The 22,586-nt window shown below is 48.9% G+C and overlaps 1 protein-coding gene across 4 annotated transcripts in view; it reads left to right on the top strand.

The window, feature by feature from the left end:
• The window catches only part of SP4 (Sp4 transcription factor), a 51,562-nt gene that overhangs the window by 18,952 nt on the left and 10,024 nt on the right, over nt 1–22,586 (top strand). For all 4 annotated transcript variants that reach the window (XM_082259100.1, XM_082259099.1, XM_082259098.1 and 1 more), the window contains exon 4: nt 22,106–22,328. In XM_082259100.1, the coding sequence (XP_082115226.1) occupies nt 22,106–22,328 (223 nt within the window). The remainder of the gene's footprint in view (nt 1–22,105; nt 22,329–22,586) is intronic.

Below are 22,586 nucleotides of genomic sequence, written 5' to 3'. Positions count from 1 at the left end.
CAGCCACATAGATGTGAACTTAGATAAAATAGATTGCAAACATGTCTTTAACCACTTCCCGCCCACCCTATAGGTGATTGATGGCGGGAAGGTGGTTGCATTATCCTGACTGGATGTCATATGAGGGCGGCAGGATAATGTGCTCGGGGGGCGCGCAGAGCGGCGATCGTTGATGCGGCGTGTCACTCTGACACACCGCATCTCCGATCTCGGTAAAGAGCCTACTGACGTAGGCTCTTTACCATGTGACCAGCTGGTCACATAGTACACAGGAAGAGCCGTTGATCAGTTTTCCTTAGTTCGTGCCTGGCAGGTACGAGTAGAGAAGAGCCGATCTGCGGCTCTCCTGACAGGGGGGGGTCTGCACTGGTAATCAGAGCATTGATTACCAGTGCAGACCCTTGGGGGGGGGGGGGGTGCAACTAGAACCACCAGGGATGGCAATCCCACCAGTGCCCTCCCCATCAGTGCTGCCCGCCAGTGCCCTCCCCATCAGTGTCTCCTATCAGTGCCCATGAATGCTGCCTATCAGTGCCCACCAATGCTGCATATCAGTGCTACCTATCAGTGCTGCCTATCGGTGCCGCATATTCGTGCCACCTCATCAGTGCCTGTCAGTGCGGCCTCATCAGTGCAGGAAAAAACGTATCTATTTACAAAATTGTATAACATAAACAAAAAAAAACGTTTTTTTCTTTCAAACTTTTCGGTCTTTTTTTATTTGTTTAGCAAAAAAAGAAAAAACCTTGCGGTGATCAAATACCACCAAAAGAAAGCTCTATTTGTGGGGAATAAATTACATCAATTTGGTTTAGGTACAGTGTTGCATGACCGCGCAATTGTCATTCAAAATGCAACAGCGCTAAAAGCTGAAAATAGGCCTGGGCAGGAAGGGGGTGAAAGTGCCCTGTATTGAAGTGGTTAAAATTGGGCACGCCTGGGCGACAAATGACGTAAATTTTACTATCCATAGGCGACGGTTTAAAAGCCTTTACAGGTAACCACTTTAGGTTTACACAGGAGGTCTGGTTCTAGAATTACTGCCCATTATCTGACTTTTACGGTGATACTTCACACGTGGGACAATGTCTGTTTGCGTGTGTATCGGACCGACGCGTGCGTTTGCTTTTGCGCATAAGCATGGGGGCGTGCTTTTAAAATAAATATTTTTCTCATTATTCCTTTTTTTATTTTTACACTGTCACTTTAATTTTTTTTTTTATTTCTGTAAACATCCCTTGTGACAGTAATAGGCATATGACCGGTACTGCAATGGACGTCCTAGCCCATATCCAGTACATTGGATTTTAATGCCCCCTCTCTTTGGTGTTTTCTTCTTTTTTGCCATCCCCTTCCCCTCCCCCTGTACTGTTAGCTCTAGCGCATATCCCCTTGTTATATGGCCGGTACTTCTTAATGGAGAGATTTTATAGACCCCAGATCCTTCCACTGCTCTTATCACACGGAGATTGTTGTAAGTAAATGCTTTCCATTTTTAAAAATGGCGCCAGGGAAACCGGAAGTGATGCATGCTCATCGCTTCCTGTTCCCTATATCATAGGGACTGACAGAGCGGTTCCAGTCTTTGTCCGCCTCTCTGATCACCCGGCAGAAGCTCTGGCTGGTCGATCGGATGTCTGGGTGGGACAGGACAGCCCGTGGGAGAGGAGACGCCCCTTCATTGGGAGATCAGAATTGTGTATCAATACTTTCATAAGTTCTTGTGCATACAAGAAGTACATACAAGTAAAACCTATGCAAAAAATTATGTCCAATCCCAATGTGCTTGATAGTGAAAAAGTGGTATCAAACAGTGGAAACATTCCAGATATTTCAGTGCTGAGACTTAAAGACTCCATTCACACTAGCACGACTTGTCAGGCGACTTGTGTGCCCTCAAGTCGCCCCAAGTCGCTTGTCATAACAAATGCAATGTAAATGAATGAGAGCCATCTTAATTGGCACTACTGAAGTCGCTCCGACTTCAGAAAAGGGTCCTGTACTACTTTGAGGCAACCTGTGATCCGACTGTCCCATAGACTTCAATGGGAGGCGCCTCCAAGTCGGATCCTTATCTTAATTGAAGCAGCTTGTTATCAGACTTTCCAGGAAGAAGAAAGAGATTAGCCAGGCATTCCCCACATTGCAGCCATGCCTATATGGTATATATATATTCCATTATCTCTGCTTGGTCTGTGTGAGTGGCACTGGTGGACACTGATACGTGCCACTGGTGGACACTGATACGTGGCACTGGTGGACACTGATTCGTGGCACTGATATGTGGCACTGGTGGACACTGATTCGTGGCACTGGTGGGCAGTGGCACTGGTTGACACTGATACGTGGCACTGGTGGGCAGTGGCACTGGTGGACACATACGTGGCACTGGTGGGCAGTGGCACTGGTGGACACTGATACGTGGCACTGGTGGGCAATGAGGAAATGAGTAAAAAAAAAAACAGAAAAGGGGAATTAGGTCACAACACATCATATTCTGATTGGCCAAATACAAAGTCGTCTGTCATATAAGTCGCGCAAAATAATTCACAAGTCGCGGTAAAATCGTGGTAAAAAAGTCGCTCCGACATGGGGCGACTTATGGTCGCGGCAGTGTGAACCGGCTCTTAGTAATACTAAAGTCTTGTTTGTTTTCTTTTCTAAAAATAAACATAAAGATGTCATACTTACCTGCTCTGTGCAGTTGATTTTGCACAGAACAACCCGGATCCTCCTCTTCTCAGGACCCACGCCGGCGCACCAGGCTCCTCCCTCCTGCTGGCTGCTCTGGGGGCACCCAAGCAGGCGCACTCCAGACCCACAGCTCTGTGTGTTCATTCACACATGAAGCTGCGACTTGGCCCCTCCCCCTCTGTCTCCTGATTGGCTCACTGGCTGCGATTGACTGATGGCTCCCGCTGCTGCCAAAAGCCAATCAGGACTGTGAGTCCCAGGAGAGGCAAGGCTCTCCTGGACATCGCTGGATCGAGAGGGGGATCAGGTAAGTATTAGGAGGTGGTGAGGGGCTGCTGCTCACAGGTTTTTTTACCTTTATGCATAGAATACATGAAGTTAAAAAGCCTTCTGCCTTTACAACCACTTAAATAGCCTCTCAGAGAGGGCTATCATACAGTGTTGTTCACAACCTCCTTTTAACAATGGAGTCCATCAAATAAAGTGATGGCACATTTGGCCCAGGGGTGGATTCACCAACACATGGTGGACACACTGGGGGAGAGTTAGTAAATCTGGTGCACTTAGCTTCTAACTTTAGCTTTGGCAATAAAACCTTGAAGCTGATTGGTTACTATGCACAACTGCACCAGATTTAGCAAATCTCCCCTATTAGGGCACCATTTTACACTTGTGCGATTTTAAAGTCACGCGATTTAGAGTGATTTGACTTTTACACTCTGGCACGCAAGATGCATCAAAGTAGTGCAGGAACCTTTTCAAAGTCGAAGCACATAACTTGAACAGGTTTAATTGAAATCAATGGGCTGCGATTTGTGCCCAGAGTTGCATGACAAGTCGCACACGTGTGAACGGAGCCTAAGTCTCAGCACTGAAGGATCTGGAATTTATGCACAGTTTCTTTCCACTTTTTCACCATCAAGCACATCAGGGTTGAGTGGACTTTATTTTATTCAAAGTTTTATTTGTATGTACTTTGTATGCATAAGCACAAGTATTGATATACAGTGATACATTTTATTTCATGATTTATTTTTTCATTTATTTTTGGTATTTAAGGAGCATCACACTTTTTTTTTGTTTTGTTTTTTTTTGTGGTAGTGATTCACAATAATGCTGCTTCATAAGTATAAGTTTTTGAATTTAAAAGATCAGCGCGGGGATATTTCTTCGTAATTTAGCCCCCGTTCACACCCGTGCGACTTGTTATGCGATTTGACAGTTCCAAAGCATATCACAAGTTGCACCCCATTTCCATCAATGGAACCGTTCATATAGCCGCGACTCATGTCACAGCAATTATGAAAAAGGTTCCCTCACTACTTTTTACCAATTTACTGCAATGAAATTGGCAGAGCAAATCGCACTAATGTGCGGCTTTGAAATTTCACTGAAGTAGTGCGATTTCAAAGCCTCTGTAGTGTGAACAAACATCAATCATACAATGGTTTGAATTGCTGGAACTTTTCTGCAGGTGTCATAAATCAGCATATAAGAGCCTGTATACATTTCAGTGATGCAGTAACTAACACACTGTTTTGAGTGGGCTGTCAATTCACCCAGCACACTCAAAATCAGACACATCCCATTTACTATAGTTCACCATCATGCATTGGCATGTATTGTGGCACGCTATAATGCAGGTGCATTGGGGTGCCATTCAAACTGAATGCCATCACACCAAGCATTATGTGCATTACCAGAATGCAAAAAGTGTGATTCAGCTCTAAATTTGTGACAATCGCCCCTTTCTGACGTTTTCTATGATACTTCCTTCATCTAATTTGAATTCCAGTAAAAAATCTAAATTTTGCTCTTGCTTAGAACATATAATATGCATTACCTTAATTGCTGATTGTCTAGGTTAGAAACGGCAGTCTAAAGCAGGCCATAGTCTGTTTGACTCAATCAGCCTACCTATACAGTTCGAATCTCGGTCGGTCTGAACTGTGTTATAGGTAGGCTGATTGTACCCAAGTTGATCGATCGATCAGCATGGGTACAACTAGCCTGTTGGATTTTTGCCGTTGGTAATAACACAATAGCTCCATGGGAGGTGTTCCCCTATCAACACTGACTGTGTTGGTGGGGGATCAAGTAATTTTCTTTCCTGCAACCACCGTCTATGGCTGGCTTAAGCTAGACAATCCGCAATCTCCTGAGCTTTACTGACAACGGTGTGCCCGTGCAGCCAAATGTGGCAGCTTCCAGGCACTTCCTTAAAATGGTTGTAAATGTCAAAAGTTTTTATCTTAATGCATTCTATGCATTAGGATAAAAAAAAAACCTGTGTGCAGCAGCCCCCCTATTACTTAAGGCCTCATCTCGCTCCAGCGATGTTGCATGAGTGACTTGGCTGTCAGGGACTCTCCCTCCTGATTGGCTGAGACAAAGTAGTGGGCACCATTGGGTCCTGCTGCTGTCAATCAAAGTCAGTGAGCCAATGAGAGAGAGGAGGAGGGGCTCGGCTTGGGTGCCCCCATAGCAAGCAGCTTGCTGTGGGGGCACTCCGCAGAAGGGAGGGACCCAAGAAGAGGAGGATCTGGGCTGCTCTGTGCAAAACCACTGCACAGAACAGACAAGTATAACATGTTTGTTATTTTTAAACCAAAAAAGAAACAAGACTTTAATATCACTTTAAACCATTGTTGATGTCTGTGTAATCATTTCTGCACAGCCCTGATTAGTCCCGCCCCTATTTCACCCGAACATCACCATCCTCAAAAGCAGTGTGCTGCAACTCCTCCTTTGGATTGCAGGAGCTGTAATGACAATAATAGGAGGCAGTGAACATGCCCAACAGGAACCCTGCATAACTAAAGTCAAGGGTTTTGCAGTCATGTGACAGGAGAACTTTTTAAATAAGGTAGAAAAATTTTTTTTTTTGCACTTTGAACTAAAAAAATGTAATATTATTGTGGTATAATATGATTATAGAGAGGTGAATGGAAGAAAACCTTAAATATCGTGGGTGTGCATATAGTGAGGGGTATATAGCCCTGCAAGTTTTAAAATGTTACACGAATAGGTTACTAAAATGGGAAAATCTCCCATTTTTTGTTTAGACTAGAGTGCTTCTTTTAACTTCCAAACCTGCAGAAGAAACTTCTTTCATCATAAGAGTTTTAATATATGAACTGTCTTGCTTAAAGTGTACTTGTCCTGGGGGCTGCCACTGTTGACCGCATTAAATGGCGGTCATTGCAATTTTTTATGTCACACAGTATTTGCGCAGTGGTTTTTCAAACGCAGTTTTAGGGAAAAAATACACTTTCTCTTTCATTAATTGACGAACACAGCTCCTGATCTTCTTAACCATTGGGTTATACTGCCCCCTACAGGAGTAGGACACTAGGCAGAAAAAAAGTCTGACTACGCCTATGGGCAGTCCCAGGGGGTATACTCCCCCTCTCTGCTATAGGTACTTGTTTTTTTTTTTTTTCTGCCTAGTCAGGAGTAAGGACCTAGTTCCTTGCTAGGGTCTCTGGTCCTAGCAATTTTTTTTTTTTTAGATAGAAATTTTTTTTTTCCCCCTGGAGGGTTTTGGGTTGGACATGGACCCCTCCTTGGGACAGTCAGACCCCCGGGCTCCCCTCCTTCCCATCAGGGACCCACCTTCATCTGTCCCCCCCATCCTACCCCCCCTCCACTTATGCCGGGGCTGTTTGGGTGATCTATTCCACCTTCTGGTGGCAGCGCGCTATGCTGGCGATGGGGCAGGGGGGTGCGCCACCGGCGACTTGACAATCGGCTGCCTGGGCCTGTCCTTGAGGCCTAGGTATCCCTCCTGGGTCCATGGGAGCCTCGTGGTGCCATGCAGGGCCGCCATTTTCTTTTAGCCTGTGTGCACAATGCACGGCGGCCATGTTTGTGTAGTCCGTTTTACGGTGGTATGCCATTGAAAATAGCAGCGGCCATGACAGTGGAGCCTCTGAGTAGTAAACTATCCATCGATGCACTGTTGATGGTCCTGGAGTCCTTTGTGTCCCGGGTGGAGGTGGCTTTTGGATGATTTGGATGATGGGCTAGCAAAAAGCTCCTGAATTTGATTCGGCCGCCGCGGACATGGGTCAGCCTGTTGGGTCTGCAACCACACGCTTGCTCCGCTTTGCCGTGGGAGAGGAACGTTATCAGTTTGTGGCATTACCCTTTAGTCTTGCCTCTGCTCCTCGGTTCTTAACAAAAGTGTTAGCCCCGGTGCTGGCATTGTTATGCCAACGGGGGATGGCAGTACTGGGCTACTTGGACGACCTCCTTCTGCGAGTGGAGTCTCCTACTGCTCTAGTGGAAAACCTGGAAATCACCATTCGACCTTTGAGGGAGTTCGGCTGGATTCAGAATTTTCAGAAGTCTGCTCTGGTTTCGTCCACAAAGCTGGACTATCTATCTGGGTCTGACTCTGGACTCGGCTTTAGCCAGAGTGCTCCTTCCTCTGGACAAACTGCAAAAATTTCAGACTGCAATTCGTCTCCTTCTGTCCAGCAGATGGTCATCCCTCCAGACTTGCATGCGGGTGCTAGGCCTGATGATGTCTACCTTCGAGGCAGTTCCGTTTGCACTGTTCCATATGAGGTCCCTGCAAAAGGAGATTCTGGCCAAATGGGACAAGACTTTGCAGTCTCTGGACAATCAGATCCAGCTGAGCTTGTAAATGAGGGAGTCCCTAATATGGTGTCTTCATTCTTCGGTGCTTCCGCTGGGCAAATCCTTCCTCCCCTTGTATTGGACAACGGTCACCATGGATGCCAGCCTGTATGGCTGGGGAGGCGTCCTCGGCAAAAATTCTGCTCAGGGGTTCTGGACACTGATTGAGTGCAGACTACCAATTAATGTCTTGGAACTCTGAGCGATCAGACTGTGCCTGGACCATTGGACGGATCGTCTTCAGGGATGTCCAGTGTGCATTCAATCGTACAATGCCACGGCCGGGGGTCATGTCAAACACCCAGGGGGGCACAAGAAGTGTCCTGGCGGCTCTGGAGGTAGCCGGCATTCTAAGGTGGGCAGAACGGTTAGTTCCAGCCCTCTTCGCTGTACACATTCCTGGGGTGGAAAACTGGCAGGCAGATTACCTCGGCAGGCGTTGGACCAAGGGCAGTGGTCCCTTCATCTGGAGGTGTTTCATCAGTTGTGTCTCCGGTGGGGCATCCCTGAGGTGGATCTGTTGGCATCTCGGCTCAACAGAAAGGTGCAGAGTTTTGTGGTGTCTGATTTACACCTTCCCTCCTCCGCAGCTTCTGCCAAGACTTCGATGCAGGATCGAGACAAAAGGGATTCCGGTCATTTTAGTGGCTCCAGACTGGCCTCGCCGGGCTTGGTATGCAAATCTGGCGTGGCTAGTCTCCGACGTTCCTTGAAAGCTTCCTCTCAGCGAGGATCTGTTGTCCCAAGGGCCACTCTTCCATCCTGCTTTACAGTCGCTGGCTTTGACGGCTTGGCTGTTGAACACCAGGTGCTGATGGATAGAGGTTTGTCTAAGTCGGTGATTCCAATGATGTTAAAAGCTAGGAAATCTACTTCTAGGAAGATCTAACATCGTACGTGGAAGTCGTACATTGCTCGGATCGTGACCTTCCTTCAACAGGGGGTTGAGCAGACACTGGCCTTGAGTACTATCAAGGGTCAAGTGTCGGCCTTAGCGGTCTTCTTTTAACGGGCTTTGAGCACATACTCCCTGGTGCGTACCTTTCTTCAGGGAGTTAGGCACTTGGGGTCTCAATTTAGTGCTCGCAGTCCTCCAGAAGCCTCCATTTGGGAATCTTCAGGAGATTCCCCTGCTTATGCAGTCCCAGAAGGCGGCCTTCTTTGTGGCTATCACCTCCGCATGCAGGGTATCGGAATTGACAGCGTTCTGTCATTCACCCTACTTGGTGGTTCACAGAGATAAGGTGGTTCTTCGTCCCTGACCATCGTTCCTTCCAAAGGTTGTCTCTGATTTTCATTTGAATGAAGACATTGTGTTGCCTTCCCTGTGTCCCAGGCCAAAATATCTGAAATAAATTGCTTTACATGCCTTGGATGTGGTCCAGGTGATTTAAGGTGTACCTGGCAGCTGCTTTTAGGAAATCAGACTCGCTATTTGTGCTTATAAATGTGCTTTGGAAAGGATTGTCCGCTTCCTCTGTGACCATTTCCAGATGGATCAGACAGACGATTCAGGCCTATTCCATCAAGGGTCAGGTTCCTCATTTCCCTAAGAAAGTTGGACCGCACTCGGCTCCAAGTGCGGTCCAACTTTCTTCGTTTGTGCTAGTTCTGGATGGCAGATCTGACCAGCACCGGTCTACTTAGCCTCACCTGAGCGGCTTCCCTCTCCTATTCCTATATTCCTCCTTTCCCTGTCAAGGCGCACTCTACTTGGGCGCTCAGTGCCTCCTGGGCCTTCTGTCATCAGGTGTCAGTGACGCAGGTTTGCAAGGTGGCCACCCGTTCGTCGGTGGACACTTTCACAAAGTTCTATAAAGTGGATGTGTTGGCACCTGCGGATGCTTCCTTTGGCCGCAAGATTTTGCAGGCTGCTGTTTAGAGGACCTGGTCCTCTTTGAGTGTGTATTGTTTTTTTACACTGCTTTGGGATGTCCCAATGGTTAAGAAGATCAGGAGCGGTGTCCGTCAATGAACGAAAGAGAAATGTTTTTTATTTTTTTGACTTACCGTACAATATAATTCTCTGATGTTTATTGACGGACACAGTACCCACCCCTCTGTAGAGTTGTAATTCTTCTGTCACTGCTTGTAACAAAACTGAGTACCTATAGCAGCGAATGGGAGTATACCTCCTGGGACTGCCCATAGGCATAGTAAGACTTTTTTTTCTGCCTAGTGTCCTACTCCTTAGGGGGCAGTATAACCCAATAGTTGAGAAGATCAGGAGCTGTGTCTGTCAATGAACATCAGAGAAATGGATTTTATGTTAAGTCGAAAATCCAGTTTTTTTAAATTTTCATGAAAAAAAAACAATACATAACCCATTTTTTTTGTAAAATATAATAGATGATCTTACGCCAAGTAAAAGATACCAAACATGTCACGCTTTAAAATTGCACACACCCATGCAATCTTGACAAACGACAGAAATGTTACTATCCATAGGCGATGCTTTAAAAGCTTTTACGGGTGAGAAAAACTGAGTCAGTCTGACGGAAAGAGTGTGTGAAAGGGGCCTTAGGGTCATAGCCAGCATTTTTCTTCAAACACAGCAATCGCTCCAACAGTTGTCTCCTTCTCACAAAGCTTCTTGCTGATGATCTTGTAGCCCATTCCAGCCTTGTGCAGGTCTACAATCTTGTCCCTGAATTCCTTTGACAGCTCCTTGGTCTTGCCCATGATAGTAAGGTTTAAATGGAGGATTCTGTGGACAGGTGTCTTTAACAAGTTTTCGTTAGGGGCACCTTCTTAAATTGACAGAACTAATCTGTGTACCACATGAGCACATACTGTAGCCAGTATGTGGGGCAGCCAGAGTTATTGTTGGTTGGAAGGGGATCAAATACTTATTTCTCTATTGTCCATTGACAGATGAAGCAGCAATGCTTCTTTACCCTTGGGTTATGCGCCATCTACAGGAGTAGACGAGGCAGTGAAAAAAAAATACACTGACACGCCTATAGGGGCTGTTGTTCTCTGCATAAACCCCCACGCACTGTGCTCTCAAATCAGTTTCTTGCTGCCTAGTGAAGGAGTAGCAAATGAGGGGGAAGGTGTGGGACTTTGAGTGAGGCGCACGATGGGAATGTCGTGCGCCTCCATCCCTGTTCAAGTAGAAATAAAAAGGAGGGTTGGGACATCTAAAGTCCCAACCCTCCTTTTTATTTCTAGTGAAGGAGTAGGACCTAGGTTTCCTGCTGGGACTTCATTCTCAGTTTTTTATTCTTTTAAGAATGTTTGTTTATATTTATTTATCCTTACTCACTATCGCTAGCTAGTGTCAGGGGGATCCTCCTGATGAACTACAAGCGACAGCCGGCCTCGGTTTCGCACTGGATATTCTAGATCCTTACGGTCTCCCAGCCTAGCCAACGAGCGTGAGCAGGTTATGGTCAACTAGGCCTCGCCACGACGGAGCCCCTGTGGATGGGGACGAGCCTGCGAGCAGAAATCTCGCCGGGACGCGTCGACCTGGAACGCCCTGAGTCGCAGCGTACCCCTTGGCTGACAGCACCCCCACTCAGGGTGAGAGACTGTCTGCCCGGAGCAGAGCCCACCCTGTCCATGGTATTGTGAGTAATACTAAACCCTTCATGTCCCTAGCGGCCTCTGGGGGGGGGGGGGTGATGTGGGCCCACTCCTGGGGATAACAGGACAGGTTTTTTCCTAAAAGATCCCCCAGGCCTATCAGGACCGGGCCCTAACCTCCCTGCTTCCGCATGTGGGCGCTATATTCGGGGCCTGGCACCTTGGGGGGGGGGGGGTGGTGTACACTGTTACCTTGTCCTGTTGGGTCTTTTTAGGTAGATCCCTGTGGTGGCCTCATGTCTGGGTCCTGAACGCATGGCAGCGTTTTTAGCCGCCATCTTAAGTGTGGGCATCGGTTCTCTGTGTGTAAGGTACAGCAGCCATTTTCCCTGAGTTTCCTATGCTTTTGCATTGGCACTATTTTGTTGTAGCCTGGAGCTACATAGGCAGTCTTTGGCCTCTTGTGATTCTATGTCACTTTCTGTGAGAGGTTTCATGCTGAATCTCCATGCTGCAGAGTTGCTGATTACACTGTGAGGTGGTACAGTATAGGGGTCTTATTTTGGGCATTCCTTGGGCACACTCTGCTCCTGCCACTATTTAAGGGTGACTCTGGTTACAGCAATTCACAATGGTCACGATTTAAAGGGGAGATACACCTTTTTTTATACAACTTGCAAAATGGAGTCCCAAGCAGATATTTCCCCTCCAGACCCCCTCAGTGTGACTGCCGGTGCATCCAGATCACAGTCTCTCATGTCCCTTTCTGCAGCATTTGGAAAATCTGGCGTCAAAGGTGGATTTTCTAATGAAACATGTCACTAGCCAAAAACGCCCACTGCCTTCTCTGTCCTCTGATTCAGAGCCTGATATGGTCGCTTAGGACAACCCCCCTCTCTGAGGGATCCCTGTCCTCGCAGTCGGATGGTGAGGAGGATATATCCTCCTCGGCTGCAGCGCTGGAAAGCGCTATGGTGGAAGCACTGATTCATTCAGTAAGGGAAATATTGAAATTGGATGATGAGCCCACACGGTCAGGAAAGCAGGTAGTTTTTGGCTCCTGCAAAGCCCAGAAGTCGGGTCAGGTGTTCCCTTGTCCCGAGGACTTTCACGATATTGTGAATGAGCAACTGGTTTCTCATACGGTAACGGAATGGGTTAAAGTGCTTGGTGGTAACTTGACCACTGAGATGGTTTCCCCGACTCTGAGCTCACGGACCAGATGGCCCAGGCCCTGGTGTTCCTGTGTGATGCGGCCCTTGACTCGGCCCCTCTGGTTGCCAGAGTGTCAGCGGTAGGGATTGCCATACGCCGAATGGTGTGGCTGAAGAGCTGGTCGGCGGACCGGGCATCTAAGAAGGCCTTAACTGATCTCCCCCTTTTGGGAGAACGTCTGTTTGGAGACTCCTTGGATGAGTTGATCTAAGGTTTTTCGGGGGGGTATGAGTACTATTCTCCCCCAATCCTCAAAAGGTAAGGAACCCCAAAGTAAATGGGGGCCCTCTTTCACGGCTCATAGACGTTTTTTTCATGCCTCGGGGCACAAGAAAAAGGTAAACCGTTCAGAGCCTCTTTAGGGAATTGGTTGAATAAGCCTAAGACTAGCCAGTCCGGTTCAGCGGACAAATCCTCTGCGGCATAAAGGGTTGCCCCCCAATTTGGGGGTGGGGGGACGTCTACATTACTTTTAGGAACCCTGGACATCTTTGATTCAGGACAAATGGGTTCACAAACTAATTCGTTCAGGGTACAAGATCGAATTTCGGTCTCGCCCAGCAAACAGATTTTTTTCCCTCATCTTTGTCTGTCTCTGGATCGCTTGAAGGATCTCAGGGAGGCAGTGCAGGATCTCCTTGCACAAGGAGTGATTGTGCCAATTCCTAAGCGGGAACGGTTTTGAGGTTTTTATTCAAACCTGTTCATGGTGCCCAGAAAGGAGGGCAAGGTGCGTCCAATTTTGGACCTAAAGTCACTGAACCGCTTTGTGTTGGTGCAGAAGTTTCGGATGGAATCCATTCGGTTGGTGGTAGCATCTTTAACTCAAGGGGACTTTCTAGCCTCCATCGATATCAAAGATGCGTATCTGCACATCCCTATATATGGGGAGACATCAGAGATATCTCTGTTTTGCAGTGGCGGAGGAGCACTTTCAATTTGTGGCATTAGCCTTTGGTCTGGCCTCCACTCCCAGAGTCTTCACCAAGGTTTTGGCTCCAGTGTTGACTTTGTGCCGCAAAAGAGGGATTGGGATCCCTGGATATCTGGATGATCTCCTGTTGAGAGCAAACTCTCACCCAACCTTGTTGGCCAACCTGTCAATCACGGTCCAGATCCTTCAGGAGTTCAGGTGGACCATCAACTTCAAAAAATCTGCACTGTCCCCGTCGGTGCGACTGACTTACTTGGGTCTGACTTTAGACTCCTCTCTGGCGAGGGTCTTTATTCCCGGGGACAAACATCAGATGTTGCAGGGAGAGATTAGGTTGCTGTTGGAGAATGATCTCTCATCTCTGCTGACTTGCATGAGAGCCTTGGGGCTGATGGTGTCCACCTTCGAGCCATTTGCTCAATTTCATTCCTGGCCTCTGCAAAAGGAGATTCTTGTCAAGTGGCAGTCCTTGGACAGAATGATATGTTTGAGCTGACTCACAAGGTCAATGCTCTCGTGGTGGCTTCTGTCACTCGCCCTGAGCCAGCGCAAGTCCTTTCTACCGCTGTTGTGGACGGTGGTCCCCACGGATGACAGCTTGTTGGGCTGTGGTGGAGGACTGGACAATCTTTGTGCCCAGGGAGTCTGACAGAGGAGTCCTCTTTACCGATAAATGTACTGGAACTCCAAGCAATCAAGCTTTGCCTGCTCCACTGGACAAATCGACCACAAGGTTCCCCGGTTAGGATTCAATCTGACAATGCTACGGCTGTGGCCTACATCAATCACCAAGGGGGCACAAGGAGTGCCCGGGTGGCCCAGGAGGTGGCCTAGATTTGTCACGGAACCATGAACCAGACGTACAACAACAGATAAGTGAAAATAAGAAAGCTTTATTGAAAAACAAGCTATAAAGCAAAAGTCCAAACGGATGGCGAAACCGATGCAGAGTCTTTGCGAAGCCAGGGATCAGGAACCAGCAGGGTAGTCAGACGAAGCCAGGAACAGGAACCAGCAGGGTAGTCAGACGAAGCCAGGATCAGGAACCAGCAGGGTAGTCAGACGAAGCCAGGAACAGGAACCAGAAGTAGCAGCAGTCTTAGTAGCATGAGAACACAGGAGGACCAAGCAGGGAACTGAAGCCACAGACCTCCTATATATATGAGCTAGGTATCCAGCTCCTCCCAGTGGGAAGGAGGAGCCGCAGGGTGGGAGGCTACAAGAAACCCAGAAACCAAGATGGCCGCCAGCACATGTCAAACGAAGGAGAACAGCAAGAAGGTAAGACCATGACAGTACCTCCCCCTCAAGGGCCCCTCCTCCGCGGAGAAAAGAACGGTTTCTGAGGGAAGCGTGCGTGGAAGGCTCGGAGCAAGGCAGGAGCATGGACATCTGCGGAGGGAACCCAGGAACGCTCCTCTGGACCATAACCACGCCAATGAACCAAAAACTGCACCCGACCGCGGACCAGGCGTGAGTCCAGGATATTGCTCACCTCATACTCCTCACGATTGCCCACTCGGACCGGACGAGGCCGAGGAACCGAGGAAGTGAAACGATTACACACCAGAGGCTTCAACAGGGAGACATGAAACACGTTGGAGATCCGCATGCCAGGAGGAAGCGCAAGGGCATAGGCTACCGGGTTTACCCTGCGAAGCACTCGGAAGGGACCAACAAAGCGAGGCGCCAGCTTGGGAGTGGGCACTCGAAGGTTGAGGTTGCGGGTGGACAACCATACACGGTCTCCGGCCTGGTAGGAAGGAGCAGGCGCTCGTCTGCGATCAGCCTGGAGTCTCTGGCGCTGCGCAGAGACCTCAAGGGACTTCTGGATCTGTACCCAAGAAGCACGTAGGACGGAAAGGTGATCCTCCACAGCCGGAATATCCTGGGGAGAGAATACCTCCGGTAACACGGCAGGTTGGAACCCATAGTTGGCCATGAAGGGAGACGTCCCAGAGGAAGAGTTCACCGCCGTGTTCCTGGCAAACTCAGCCCAAGGCAGGAGGTCAACCCAATTGTCTTGGTGATCGGAGACATAGCAACGAAGGAATTGCTCCAAGGCCTGATTGGAACGTTCTGCGGCCCCATTGGACTGAGGGTGGTAGGCCGAGGAGAAGGAGAGATGAATCCCCAACTGGGAGCAAAAGGCACGCCAGAACCTGGACACAAACTGACTCCCCCGATCCGACACAATCTCCTTGGGCAAACCGTGCAACCGGAAGACCTCCCTGGCAAAAATCGTGGCCAACTCCTGTGCAGAGGGTAACTTCTTGAGAGGAACACAGTGACACATTTTGGAAAACCGATCCACAATCATGAGAATGACCGTATGGCCTCGGGATGCAGGGAGGTCCACAATGAAATCCATCCCCAGGTGTGACCATGGGCGCTCCCCGGTGGCTAAGGGTTGCAGAAGGCCCAACGGAAGGTGCCGAGGGGACTTACTCTGGGCACAAACGGAGCATGCCGCTACATATGCGGCGATGTCGGAACGTAGGGAAGGCCACCAGAACAGACGTGAAACAGCCCAGGACAGCTGATTCTTTCCAGGATGCCCCGCGGTCTTGGAGTTATGGTAGGTTCGCAACAACCGAGTGCGCAACTCCTCAGGCACAAAACATCTGCCGTTGGGTCTCCCAGAGGGAGCACCAGATTGAGCCGCCAAAATCTGCTCACCAAGGGGAGAGGTCAGGCTGGTGCGAATGGCAGCCAGGATCTGATTCGGAGGTATGACCGAAGTCGGAATCGACTCCTCCCTGGACAGGTCGGAGTACTGCCGTGATAAGGCATCAGCCCTGATGTTCTTGGAACCGGGTAGGTAGGAGACCACGTAATTAAAACGTGACAAGAACAGAGCCCATCTGGCCTGACGTGGTGTCAATCTCTTGGCCTCAGAGAGGTAGGTCAGATTCTTGTGGTCCGTCAGGATGAGGACCGGAACCACCGAACCCTCGAGCAAGTGCCTCCATTCTTTAAGAGCCTGCACGATGGCCAATAACTCCCTGTCACCAATCTGGTAGTTGCACTCCGCGGAAGACAGTTTCCGGGAGTAAAACCCACAAGGAAGCAGAGGACCCTCTGGTGTTCTACGCTGAGACAGAAGGGCGCCTACTCCCGTCTCAGACGCGTCCACCTCGAGGACAAAGGGCAACCCAGGGTTGGGATGCGACAGAATCGGAGCCGACACAAAGGCGGACTTTAGAGCCTCAAAAGCTCGGATGGCCTCGGGCGGCCAGACCTGGGAATTACTGCCCTTCCTGGTCAGATCCGTGAGAGGCTTGGCTAGCATGGAAAAGTCCCTGATGAACTTCCGATAATAATTGGCGAAGCCCAAAAAGCGCTGCAGGGAGCGAAGACCACTGGGCTGGGGCCACTGTAAGACAGCCGAAACCTTCTCAGGATCCATGGAGAACCCCTCAGCGGAAATGATGTAACCTAAGAAGGTTACCTGGGATCGGTGAAATTCGCATTTCTCAAGCTTACCGAACAGCTTGTTCTCTCGTAACCGTTGCAACACTCGTTTGACATCCAGAATGTGGGTCTCCATGGACTCAGAATATACCAAGATGTCATCCAGGTAGACCACCACACACTGCTGCAACAGGTCACGGAAAACATCGTTGATGAATTCCTGAAAGACTGCGGGCGCATTGCACAGCCCAAAGGGCATAACCAAGGATTCATAATGACCGGTCCTGGTGTTAAACGCGGTCTTCCACTCATCGCCCGCCTTGATCCTTACGAGGTTATATGCCGCCCTCAGGTCGAGTTTGGTAAAGACCGTGGCCCCTTTAAGGCGATCGAACAGCTCGGAAATCAAGGGTATCGGGTAAGCGTTCTTGATCGTGATGCGATTGAGACCCCTGTAATCGATGCAAGGCCTCAACTCACCGCCCTTCTTTTTCACAAAGAAAAATCCAGCCCCTGCCGGGGACGAGGATTTGCGAATGTGTCCACGTGAAAGCGCCTCCCTCACGTACTCCTCCATGGCCTCATTCTCCGCTACCGACAGTGGATAGACTTTGCCACGAGGAGGAACGGCACCAGATTGTAACTCGATGGCACAATCGTATGGGCGGTGCGGAGGTAGGGCAACCGCGCGCACCTTATCGAATACATCCCGGTACTCCTCGTATTCAGGGGGCAACAGAGAGTCCGAGGAAGTACACAGCAACTTGACAGGCCCATGGATGCAACTAGCCCCACACTGCGGTGACCACGAGAGGATCTCGGCCGATCTCCAATCGAAAATCGGATTATGCTTCTGGAGCCAGGGGTACCCCAAGACCACCGAGTAGTGTGGAGACGAAATAACCTGGAAGCAGACCGACTCTCTGTGGACGGCACCAATGGCTAACCCCACTGGAAGGGTCTCATGAGTCACGTGTGGCGGCAGAAGGGGTCTGCCGTCTATCGCCTCAAGAGCCAGAGGAGAACCTCGAGCCTGCAGAGGTATGGAATTGGCGGCTGCGAACACACTATCACTATCAATGAACAAACCACCAGCACCAGAGTCCACCAACGCCTGGGTCGTCACCGAGCCCCCGACCCAGGAAAGGACAACAGTGATCAGTGGTTTGTCAACACGGGAAACCGGGGACGAGGAGACTCCACCCAAGATCTGCCCCCGACAGGATCTCAGGTGCGAGCGTTTCCCTGGACGGTTCGGACATGCCAACCGAAAATGCCCACCGAGACCACAGTACATGCATCGGCCCTCGCATCTCCGGAGTACCCTCTCCCCCTCGGACAGGCGAGCAAACCCCAGCTGCATGGGTTCACCCCCAGACAAGTCATCCCCAGGAGGCGTGGGAGGAGAGGGAGGCACGGGTGGGACAACAAAGGTAGGCGCCAATCTGTTAGGAGGCCTCCGCAGACTCTCCTTAAAGGAAGGTCTCTCCCTGAGTCTGGTGTCAATCAAAATCAGGAAAGAAATAAGAGACTCGAGCTCCACTGGTAGGTCCTTAGCTGCAACCTCATCCTTCAAGGCATCCGAGAGACCATGAGAGAAAGCAGCGACCAGAGCCTCATTATTCCAGCCCACCTCTGCTGCCAGGGTACGAAACTCAATGGCGTATTCAGCTACGGATCGTGAACCCTGTCTGATGGACATAAGGAGCTTCGCAGCAGAGGCAGCACGAGCCGGCACATCGAATACCTTCCGAAGAGAAGCAACAAAACCGGAAAACTCGGCAACCACCGGATTGTTGTTCTCCCATAAAGGGCTGGCCCAGGCCAAGGCCTTGTCCGAGAGCAGCGAGATTAAGAAGCCCACCTTTGATCTCTCAGTAGGAAAGGCATGTGGCAGCAACTCTAAATAAATGCCCACCTGGTTAAGGAAACCTCGGCACTGAGTTGGCTCTCCCCCAAAGCGCTGTGGAAGGGGGGCAGAACCGGACATACCCCGAAACACCGCAGGCGCAACAACAGGTGTCGGGGTAGACTCTGGCGCAACAACCGGAGCGGCAGTAGGAGCGGACCCAGGAGCGACAACCGACCCATCGGCAACGGGAGCGAAATGAACCGTGCGTTCAAGCAGGGTTTGCAATGCCACGGCGAACTGACCCAACAGGTGATCCTGCTGATCAAGTCTGGCAACCAGCGTGGGTAGTGAGGATGGCCCTGCACCGTCAGAATTCGTGGCCTGGGGTACCGTGCGTTCAAGCAGGGTTTGCAACACCACGGCGAACCGACCCAACAGGTGATCCTGCTGATCAAGTCTGGCAACCAGCGTGGGTAGCGAGGATGGCCCTGTACCGTCAGAATTCATGGCTTGGTCCTAATGTCACGGAACCATGAACCAGACGTACAACAACAGATAAGTGAAAATAAGAAAGCTTTATTGAAAAACAAGCTATAAAGCAAAAGTCCAAACGGATGGCGAAACCGATGCAGAGTCTTTGCGAAGCCAGGGATCAGGAACCAGCAGGGTAGTCAGACGAAGCCAGGAACAGGAACCAGCAGGGTAGTCAGACGAAGCCAGGATCAGGAACCAGCAGGGTAGTCAGACGAAGCCAGGAACAGGAACCAGAAGTAGCAGCAGTCTTAGTAGCATGAGAACACAGGAGGACCAAGCAGGGAACTGAAGCCACAGACCTCCTATATATATGAGCTAGGTATCCAGCTCCTCCCAGTGGGAAGGAGGAGCCGCAGGGTGGGAGGCTACAAGAAACCCAGAAACCAAGATGGCCGCCAGCACATGTCAAACGAAGGAGAACAGCAAGAAGGTAAGACCATGACAATATTCTGACTTGGGTCGAGGAACATGTTCAGGCTCTTTCAGCAGTTCACATTCCAGGAGTGGAGAATTGGCAGGCGGATTACCTGAGTTGTCAAGTTCTGGACCAAGGGGAATGGTCCCTGCATCCAGAGATATTTAATCTCCTGTATGTCCGGTGGAGCACCCCGGAGGTCGACATGTTTGCGTCTCATCTGAACAAGAAGGTACGAAGTTTCATTTCCTGGGGTTCGAGACCCTCTGGCTGACGCCACAGATGCATTGGTGGCTCCTTGGAGCCAGTATAGGCTGCTTTATGCCTTTCCTGCGATACAGCTGTTGTCGAGGTTCCTCCACAGATATGCGGTGGAAAAGGTGCCAGTAATTCTGGTGGTGCTAGAAAAATGTATCATCGTACTCGGAAGATGTATATTTCGTGGTGTGAATCGCAAAACTTGCATCCTCGCTTGTTTTCCGTTTCGAGGGTCTTGGCTTTCTTGCAGAAAGGAGTTGTGCAACGGTTGGCCTTGGGCACGATCAAGGGCCAAGTGTCGGCCTTAGCTAATTACTTCCAATGCCTATTGGCAACTAATTCCTTGATCCGCACCTTTATTCAAGGGGTGTGTCATCTGGCTCCTCTGAGAAAATCCCCTTTGCCTCCGTGGGATCTGAATTTGGTTTTGTCTGTTCTTCAAAAGCCTCCTTTTGAGAATATTAGGGACATATCTCTGCCTTTATTATCTAAGAAGGTTGCCTTTCTGGTGGCTATCACTTCTGCATGCAGAGTGTCTGAATTGGCGGTGCTTTCCTGTCGTTCGTCTTACTTAGTCGTTCATAGAGATAAAGTGCTTCTCCGACCTAATCAGTCCTTTTCTTCCTAAGGTTGTGTCTGATTTCCATTTAAATGAAGACATTGTTTTGCCTTTACTCCGTCCTAAGCCTAAGCATCCTAAGGAAATTGCCCTGCATTTTCTGGATGTGGTTTGGGCGATCAGGGTTTACTTGTTGGCCACAGAGCCTTTTAGGACTTCAGATTCTCTTTTTGTCCTTACTGAGGGATCTCGTAAGGGTTTGGCTGTGTCTGCTGCGACCATATCCAGATGGATTAGGCAGATGGTTGTTCAGGCTTATTCATTGAAGAGTCAGGTACCTCCTTTCCCTGTGAGAGTGCATTCTACTAGAGCGCTGAGTGCCTCTTGGGCCTTTTGTCATCCGGCATCTGTTGCTCAAGTGTGTAAGGCGGCAACTTGGTTGTCCGTGCATACTTTAACAAAATTTTAGAAGATTCATTTATTGGCATCTTCGGATGCCTCTTTTGGCTGCAAGGTTTTGCAGGCTGCTGTGTAAAGAGACTTGTTTTTTCTCTTTAAGGGGTCAAACTTTGTTCGTGGGTAAGCTCCTGTTGTTACTGGTTGAGCTTTTTTCTTACCCAGTTGGCTAAGTTTTTAGCCTTGGAAATACGTTGACTGTTTTTTGGTTGCATTCTTCCCACCCTTCATGCCTATACTGCTTTGATACCTCCCAAGGGTAAAGAAGCATTGCTGCTGCGTCTGTCAATGGACTTCAGAGAAAAGGATTTTACAGTAAGTTCTTACAAAAATCCAGTTTTTACTCCCTGAACTGCAACTCAATTTATAACATTTGTATCATGTTCTCTGGATTTTTGGTTTATATTCTGTCTCTATCATTTAAAATACACCTATGATAAAAATGATAGACTCTTCATTTCTTTGTAACTGGGCAAACTTACAAAATCTGTAGGGGATCGAAAAATTATTTTTGGCACTGTATGTCAGGCTTCGAATCAAGTATTTCCAGAGCAAAAAATCTCAGTATTAGAGGATCCAATAGATCGTTTTAAGAGATGATTCCAAGCGCTTATTGGGAACCTCTTCATAGATTTTCTAGAAGGCCCCATGATGCCCATATAGTTTCCTATTCACAATGAGCGTATACAAAAAAAGGATAGGAAGAAGAGTAAGAGAGAGGGAAAAAAAGTGGAAGGGGAACAGGGGTTCCACCGGTGGGGGCAGATAGTGACAATATTGTGAAGGAGGGGTACAACTGTGATCAATCTGACCCCGACAGATAAAGACAGGTAGTTGAGGATTGTTTTACTTGATATGTGCATTGCTACTTTCAATTTCACTTGGCTTTCCAGAAGTTAGGCAAGTCATGTGAACTTCTTCAAAGTTAGCTGATGTAGACAAAGAAACAATTCCTGCTCACCCAAATTTAGGCTATAAGGCTGGGTTCACACTGGTGCGATCACAGACATTGCATGAGATTCGCACCGCATTTCTGTACACATCACATGCGATGTTTGTGCGATGCAAATTCAGCCATACAGTTTGTCTAAATTCGCATTGCATTCAGACCAAAATGGTGCAGGACCCTTTTTTTTGGTCACACCCATGTGATCCGATTCTTGTACCAGTTCACAGTTCGCACTGCGATGCTGATTTATAGGGTGTAATCAATTTTACATTGACTCCTGCAGCGGTTCGCAGATGTCAGTGTGAACTGCCTGCGATTCAGGTGCAATGCGGGAACCTGCACAGGAATTGCAGGGTTTCTCGCATCACACCAGTGTTAACTGAGCCTCATACAAATTTTGCTTTTATTTTCAAGAACGTTGGGAGGCATTAAACTGTTTCAGCATGAATTAATAATTGTATTATAATTTTCAATTGTATATGTTGACTTTTGTAGAAGGACCTTTTCTAATTAAGCTCCTTGAGGGCAGGGACTGATGTGAATGTACATTATATATGTAAAGCACTGCGTAAATTGACAGCGCTGTATAAATACCTGTAATAAATAAATAAATTACTAAACAATTGGTTGTTTTAATTTTCCAACTCCAGGTCAGCAGCAAGGGAGTGATGGTGTCAAAGTACAGCAAGCTACTATAGCCTCTATTGCTGTTGGAGGGCTTACCAATGCCACCATCGGTGCTGTCAGTCCTGATCAAATATCACAGGTGCAGCTTCAACAGTCTCAGCTATCGTCAGATCAAGAGGTGCAGACTGGCAAGAGGCTGAGGAGAGTTGCTTGTTCGTGTCCTAACTGTAGAGAAGGGGAAGGAAGGTAAGCCTTTTAAAAGAGAACTGTGAGATAAAAAAAAACAAAAACAATCATACTCACCTAGGTGGATGCTGCATCAGTCGGATGCTGCATCTGTCCTCCACCACCTTTAGGATCAGTGGTCTTTAATCGCTTAATTAAAGTCTTCAGTGAGGAGAGAGCTGGTGACTACCAGTCACTGTTCTGTGCTCTGCCTCTCCTGTGGAGGGGGCAGGGGTGGGAGCGGGTGGCTCAGGCTCTCAGCGGGAGCGGGTGGCTCAG

This window comes from Pelophylax lessonae (assembly GCF_965119305.1).
Source record: "Pelophylax lessonae genome assembly, chromosome: 5".
Taxonomy (NCBI): domain Eukaryota; kingdom Metazoa; phylum Chordata; class Amphibia; order Anura; family Ranidae; genus Pelophylax; species Pelophylax lessonae.
This window is presented reverse-complemented; position numbering and strand designations above follow the sequence as displayed.